This window comes from Heterocephalus glaber, unplaced genomic scaffold (assembly GCF_053883595.1).
Source record: "Heterocephalus glaber isolate CG9 unplaced genomic scaffold, H.glaber_assembly_v1.0 deba00001744, whole genome shotgun sequence".
NCBI classification, from domain to species: Eukaryota; Metazoa; Chordata; class Mammalia; order Rodentia; family Bathyergidae; genus Heterocephalus; species Heterocephalus glaber.
The window spans coordinates 5767960-5775589 of NW_028258450.1; the positions used below are offsets into that span (position 1 = coordinate 5767960).

General features: G+C 52.2%; 1 protein-coding gene across 5 annotated transcripts in view; it reads right to left on the minus strand.

Moving 5' to 3' along the window:
* Nucleotides 1-7630, minus strand: part of Il4i1 (interleukin 4 induced 1) — a 36336-nt gene that overhangs the window by 5339 nt on the left and 23367 nt on the right. Inside the window, exons 1-2 of one of the 5 annotated variants that reach the window (XM_087200577.1) lie at nt 6619-6654; nt 3815-3959 (exon numbers count right to left, since the gene is read on the minus strand). In XM_087200577.1, coding sequence (XP_087056703.1) covers nt 3815-3851 — 37 coding nt within the window. In that variant the 5' untranslated portion in view covers nt 3852-3959; nt 6619-6654. Of the gene's footprint in view, nt 1-42; nt 3777-3814; nt 3960-6618; nt 6738-7630 lie in introns of those variants that run through there. The other 4 variants (XM_004866857.4, XM_004866858.3, XM_087200576.1 and 1 more) reach the window with 4 other exon arrangements.

Consider the following 7630-nt stretch of genomic DNA (forward strand, 5'->3'; position numbering starts at 1 on the left):
CTCTCTGCCCCTCTCTGCCTCCTGTTCTGCCCCTTTTCTCACCACCTCCTTGTCTTGCTGTCCCTTCTTCCCCCTGCCTGTCAGGCCTGGTCTCTGCAGGTCCCCGTCTCTGTCCTGCTGCCGGCCTCTGCCCCTCTCCTTCAGCTCCTGTGTCCTTCTGTCCCTCTCTGCAGCTCTTCTCTCTCCTTAAACAGGGCCTCGCCCTCCCCGCCCCCTGGCAAACTGGGTGTGGCAGTGGAACTGCTTTCCTGGAGTCTCAGTCAGATGCTGAGGGCAACAGAGGTTGGAGGGGGTGACTGGAGGGACAAAAGGGTCCAGAGGAAGTAACTCAACTCTGTTTTCTTCCTCTTGCCCCAAATAGTTTTGGGGCGGTTGGGAAGACAGAAATAAATCTTGAGGTACTGGTGTGGAAGGTAGGGGCTGCCCTTGGGCCTGTCCCTTCCCCTTCCTACCTACCCCGAATTCTGCCTGCCTCCTGGGCTCGTGGTCCCTGGGCCACGTTCAGCTGCCCCTCCCCAAGTGCCACCTGCAGCCCTGGTCCCTCATCCTCATAGTGTGCGGGTGGGGGCTCCAGCCCAGCACCTGCCAGCAGGGACTGTGGGCCACCCCAGCCTTCCCCTCGCAGTGGCTCTGGCCCACTTCTGCCAGATGGGGGCCAGTGCCACGTGGGAGGATGGAGTGAGGCCAGGTAAGGTCTGAAAGCAGGTCTGGGTCAGTACCAACCTGGGCTCAGGCCAGGGTGGGCAGGCCAGGATGGGGCTGGAGTCAGAGAGAACCAGAGGACAGCTCCAGGGAGCCCCTCACAGAAGGACCTGGCAGCGGGGGCCCCACTCTAGCTCTGAACCCAGTGGGGTGAAGGAATGGGGTGTCTCTCAGGGTGGATGGGGGGCTGGCTCTCTGGAGCAGGGGAGGAGGCGTTGCCAAAGATAGCAAGCTGGGAAACTCCACAGAGCGTCAAAGGGGATGTGGTTTGGGGAGGAGTGGGCTGCACAGGAGTGAGTCAGAGGCACCATGTGGGCTGGGCGGGGGGCACCGGACAGAGCCTCCAGCCTGAATGTGAGGGAAAGCTGAAGTCTGCAAAATTAGCTCTCAGGGACAAGGACCCGGGAGCATTCTGGCCTCGGGCTGCTGCTTGGCCACTTTGTACTCAGGGCTTTTCGGTCCCTTCAACACACTCACAGGCCACATTGGATACTGGAGGGGCAGCGGTGAGGAGGACCCCAAGGCTCAGAGGGGAAGGACTTGCCCTGGGTCCTTGCTAGGCCCCTGGCTGGAGGACCCGGCTTCTGCAGCCTGGGAACCGCACCTCACATCAGTGAAAGGCAGCAGAAATCATCAAAAAAGGCAGGTGGCAGAGCCATGGGCTCTTAGGGCTTGTTGGGGCCAGCTTTGACGTCCCCAGGGTGGGTGAGTGGTCCCTCAGCCCGCTGCTGCTGGGCCCTAGAGAGCAGAGGGAGGAGCAGGCTTCTGGACACCCTGTGCTGCTGATGACCTGACTTTGCTGCACTGATGAGTAGCTGCTCTGCCAAGGTGAGCTCTCTGGCCCCCTTTACAGCGGGGAAAGCCGAGGCCCAGGTGAGTCCCAGCTAGCATGGCTGAGTCAGTGTTTAGACGGCTGCCCGGCTCCAGGCCAGTGTCCCCAGTCACTCTGCTGTCAGGGACAAGCTCAGACCCAGGACCAGAGCCCAGGCCAGTCCTTCCACCTCTGGGCTGGTGACATCTGGGGCCAGGTGACCCTGGGTGCAGCTGCCCTGTGCCCTGAGCAGTGTCCCTGGCTTCTACCCACTGGAAGCCACAGCACCCAGCGCCCCAGCAATGTGAGATAACCTGAGACATCTCCAGGCACTACCAAGTGTTCCCAGGGAGGGGCAGTCACTTCTCAGCAGCCCGGGTCACTGAGGGGCGTAATTCCAGAGCAGCCATGGGCACAGGGACACAGCTGGGTCAGCCAGCAGGACAAACACTAGAGGCTGTGGCCCAGTGTACCTCATGCAGATTAGGAGTGTTTGGAGACTGGGTTTTTCCTTATTTTGTGTTGCCTTCATTCCCATATATCATTTGCAAGTAAAGAAAAAACATCCCAAGCCGGGCGGGGCATGGTGGTGCCCGTAATCTCAGCACTAGAGAGGCAGAGCCAGGAGGATCACCTGGGCTGCACAGGGAGTTCAAGGGCAGCTGGAACTACACACTGAGACTCTGTCTCCAAAATACAATAAAACAAAAGAAAGACCGGACCCCAGCTGGGGATGGTGGTGCACACCTATAATTTCAGCACTCTGGGAGGCTGAGGCAGGATGATCAAGTCTGAGCCCAGCCAGAATAATTTAGCAAGAGTCTGTCTTGCTGCCTTACAAGTGCAAAGACCTGAGTTTGATCCCTGGTACCCAAAAAAAGAGTCTGTCTTGAAAAAAGAAAGAGAGAGAGAGAGAGAGAGAGAGACAGAGAGAGGGAAGGAGGGAGGAAGGGAGGGGCTAGGGATGGGAATGTTGCTCAGTGTGAAGGCCCTGAGTTCAAGTCCCAGTACTCAACACAACACAAAACAACAACCAGTGTTAGTCTGAAGTTGTACTCAGCACCTCACTTGCTCTAAGGTAAACACTGAGGGGGACCAGGCGGGCAGGGCTTTGGACCCTGCACTGGAAAGGACGGGACTTTCCTGGGTGTGCTGGGGACAGTGCCAGGTGAGGCGAGGGAGGCACGAGACAGAAAGAGAAGCATGGGTGAGGCTGGGGCGGGGGAAGGAACATCGTTTGCTGCAGCTGGTTTTGGGAAATCCTGGTTTTATTTGGTTTCTAGAAATCAAGTTTAATCCTTGTAGGTAGAACTGGTCTTTACATGGAAACCCTATCCAATTTGGTTTTGCTTTCATGACCACAATGACAGTTCTAGAGGGGGGTTTAGGTCACGTACACAGTAGCCAGAGCCCTGGCCATGGCCCTGTAAGAGTTTAATGAGCTCCTGAGAAAGGCAGCTAGCTAGGGAAGGGCCTGGGACACAGCTGGTGATCAGCCACATGGATAAGAATTAAAGAGGGCCGGGGATTTAGCTCAGTGGTTCCGGCCCCTGCCTCACAAATGCAAGGACCTGAGTTTGATCCCTGGTACCAAAAAAAAAAAGAATTAAAGAAAGAATAGTGAGCTAGGACTCTGGGCAGAGAATTAACTTCCTCAGGCAACAAGGAATACAGCTCCTCCCTAGTGTGTTCCTTTGTTCTGAGGAACTTAAAATTCGAAGTAACTAGTTTTTCCTTAAAATCCATTTTCTTTAACGCCTATATGCTGAGTAGCTGGGTTAGAGCACCTGAGTTCCAACTGGTCATTTTAGATCCACGAAGCCGCCTATGACAGGTGGCCACAAAGCAACTGAGCAATTCTGTGCTCTGTGCTTATCCACAAGCAGGTCTGGATTGAGGGGCACGAGGCCACCCCCTCAGGACCCTGCCTGGAAATCCAGGAGCTATTCTGTTTCCAATAAAATCTCTCCTAACTTCCTCCTTTTGGTTCGTGATCTCATGAGCTTGGTCTACATAAAATGAACTGCACCCCACAGCCCGGAATGCTGACAGCCAGTGGTCAGCTGCCTTACCCTACATATCCTTTTTCGGGTGTCTGAAGACCGCAGGGGCCGGCCTCTGACACAGAGGGTCAGGGGCTGGCCCAGGACCTGGTGAGTCAGGGGACCCAGGTGCAGATGGGGGGAGGGACTTACCTATGGCCCCTGATCTTTGCCCTGATCCCCAGGACAGTGGTCCCCTTCCTCCTGCCCCTCCTTCTGGTTTCTAGATCACCCCCAGGCTCCACATGGGGTCACTCACTGCATGGCTGGCCCTGGGGGGCTCGCTCAGTGCCCATGGCCTTTCTGGTTAGCCCAGGACAGAAGTCATCATCGGCGTATGCAGCACCAGGGCGAATGGCAGCGGCTTTGTCCTGCTGTCCTGGTTGGGCCAGACAGGCCAGGTCCTGGTGCAGGGTCAGAATGGTTGGGAGGGTTGGAAGGGTGGCCCTCCCTTCTCCAAAGTGCATGCTTTGGGAAGCTGTCCAGTGTAGAGGAACAGACACAGAGGACAGCCGAGTGCCTCCATCACCTCATTGCCACTGGGTTAACTGGAAGGAACCCCACACATTGGATTCCTTTGTAGGTAAATATTCTGGGATATTTCTTTAAAATAGCAATGAGTTGCTGGGTGTGGTGGCACACGCTTATGGCTTATGATCCCAGCACTCAAGAGGCTGAGGCAGGAGGATCACCACAAATTCAAGGCCAGACTGGGCTCCATCGTGAGTTCAAGGCCAGCCTGAACTACATGACAAGACCGTCTCAAAAGAAAAAAAAAAAAAAGCAACTTTTCAGTAAATATATGAGGCTTACAGACACATGGCCTCAATCTGGACTCAACCGTACACAACATAAAAATTGAGGGTATGGCTGTGTTCTGATAAAATTTTATTTACAAAAACAGGAGGCATGGCCAGTTTGGCAACCTCTGCTCTAAAAGGAATTTATGTGCATTAAAAAAAGAAATAGCAGGGCTCTGGGGTGGTGGCACACCTGTGATCCTAGTGCTTGAGGCTGAACAGGAGGGTTGTGAGTTCAAGGTCAGATGGGCTACACAGACTAATATCTCAAAAATCTAATAAAACTACAGCATCACTATCCTATTTTCTTATTTATTCGTTTGTTTTGTTTGAAACAGGGTCTCACTATGTAGTCCAGGCTGGCCTGGAATCCATGGTGATCCTCCTGCCTCAGCTTCCTGAGTGCTGGGATTACAGGTGTGTCTAATCATGCTTATCATATTTTTTTTTGGTACTGGGGATCAACTTGGGACCTTGGGCTTGCAAGGCAGGAGCCAGAACCACTGAGCTAAATCCCCGGCCCTGCTTATCACATTTTAAAATGGCATTAACTCCTTACTACCTGTAAATCAATGTTTACATTTTCCAGATTGTGTCTTTCAGTTTATTTGAATCATTCAAGTAAGAGAAGCTGGGCGTGGTGGCACATGCCTGTAATCCCAGCACTCAGGAGGCTGAGGCAGGAGGATCACTGCAAGTTCAAAGGCAGCTTGGGCTACATAGGGAGTTCAGGGCCAGCTTGGAATATGTAGTGAGACCCTGTGTCTCAATGAGAGCCCATACTGCATTTGAGTGACAGTATTACCTTCAGTTTTGTGGCTTTGGGGGGTCTGTCTCTTTAGAACCAGGGGACCTCAGGGCACCAGGTGAGGGCCAAGCAAGGCTGGGGAACAGTGTGGGTTTTTTTTTTTGTTACCAGGAATCAAACTCAGGGCCTTGCACTTGCCAGGCAGATGCTGTGGCGCTGTGCTACATCCGCGGCCCATTCACAGTCTGGTTCTTGACAGGGGGGCCGAACAGGGTGGTGTCTGGAGGTGAGATGGGATGTTTAGTGGTGTTGTGCCGAAGGCCCACAGACCTCACTCCCTGAGTTTTGCTGCCCGGAGAGTTGGAGGGCTGGTTATTTCAGTCCTGTGAACTGAACCTAAGACCTTTGCACTGAGCTACATCCACAGCCCTTTTTATTTTTTGTTTTGAAGGCTGCCATTTTTTTTTTTTGGTACTGGGGATGGAACTCAGGTCCTTACGCTTGCACAGCAAGCAGCGATTGGTTGCCATTTTTTGTAGTGCTGGGGATTAAACCCAGGGGCTTACACATGCTGGGTAAGCACTCTATGGTTGAGCTCCATGCCCAGATCTGTTTTTTGACACAAGACCTCACTAAGTTGCTACATTGCCCAGGCTGGACTCAAACTTCCATCCTCCTGCCTCAGTCTCCCCAAGTGTTGGGATAACAGGCATACACCATCACACCTGGCTCGAGGACAATTTCATTTTTTTGGTATCTGGGATCAAACTCCAGAGCTTGCGCTTGTGAGGCAGGCGCTGGAACCACTGAGCTAAATACCCGGCCCTCGAGGACAATTTTAAAGCACCTTGGTGACTTTGGGATTCACTGAAAGCCTGGGAACAATGGTGTGCTGGAGCAGACTCAAACCAGTTTCTAAGACCTAACTTAAAATTTCAAGGTTTTTTTTTCGTTTGATACAGGCACAGGCTAACGTCAAACTCACCTGCTTCAGCCTCCTGAGTGCTGGGGTAACAGGCACGCGCCACTATGCCCGGCTTATAAGCCATTCATTTTTTAAATTATATTTATGATTAATTTTACTAAAAACAAAGTATTTAAAGCTATTCACTTCCTATTTGACTACACTTCACACTGTACATACGCCTGCTCTTGAGGTGAATGCAGTCTCCTCCCAAATCGTGCCCAGTAACCGCCTGGACAGCCAGAAATCAGCCAGAGAGGGAGGGAGTGCTTCATCACGGACCTGAGCTGAGGGCCAGTTAGATACTGCAAGCCCACCGCTGCCTGGAACTATGCTCTTGCTCTGAACACCGGGAGTGGCTTCAGAACTCAAATCTGACCATTTTGGTGTCAGACTGAGCCAGACAGGGCTCATCCTGGAGAAGGGGGGGGCGGTGGGTCAGGTGGTGATTGGAGTTTGAGATTAAAAGAAAGCTACAACCAGACATCTGTTTGGCACTCTCACTCCTACACGAGGAAAGGAAATGCAGTAAGAGCTGAGCGAGGAGTCACCTTTAAAAGCCTCCAATTCCAAACTGAGTCACATTTGTCTTCATCTTAGTTAATGAAGAGGAACTTAGTGGAAGCCAAGTGACTGGACTGGCAAGGAGCCACATCTGCCTGTTCTCTACCTGGAAAGAGAAACTGCAATTATAATAAGGCCGGAACAGTGCCTGGCACACTGCTGATCCTGCTGCAAGCTTGGGGACCTCTTGCTGACTCTCCCAAGGTGTCTGCTGGGGCCATTTCTCCCATGGGTCCAGGGCCCACGCATGGGGAGCCTCTTGACTTATTCTACTTGTTATGGTTTGTGTCTAATGTCCCCCTAAAGCCTCATGCAGTCACAGGCTTTTTCAGAGATGGCTGAACCTAGAGTTGTGGTGCTGGGACTAAAGGGTGCGGTTACTAAACCAATACACATCAGTGATTGGTTTGGATAAAGGGCAGAAAGACACCGTCAAGGTCCCTTGTTGCTTTTGCTATCTTCCACCGCCATGGAACTGGTGGCCCTCTGCCTTGGAGCCAGCAGATTATGGACTGAAACCTCTACAAACTGTGAGCTAAATAAATTTTTCCTCCTTTAACTTTGGGTGTCAGGTTTTGTCTCAGTAGGAGAAAAGTAACTAAGACCCCAATCATGTGTTCTTCAAAGTAGGGTACCCCAAATCCCTACAGGTATGAGAAAATATTACAACTTCAATTTTTATTTGAGACAGGCTGGCCTTGAACTCAAGAGATCCTCTTGCTCAGACTCTTGAGTGCTGGCATTACAAGTGTGCATCCCCGCACCCAGGTCTGTTTTTATTTCTAAACTACAAGAGAGCCAGGGGTAGACCTCAGTGGTAAATGTGTGTACTCAGCTTGCAGGAAGTCCTGGGTTTATTTATTTTTTTGGGTACCAGGGATCAAACTCAGGTCCTTGTGCTTGCGGGACAGGTGGCAGAACCACTGAGCTAAATCCCTGGCCATGGAAGTCCTGGGTTTAAATACCTGACACCAAAGAAACTGGCCAAACTCCCCAAAC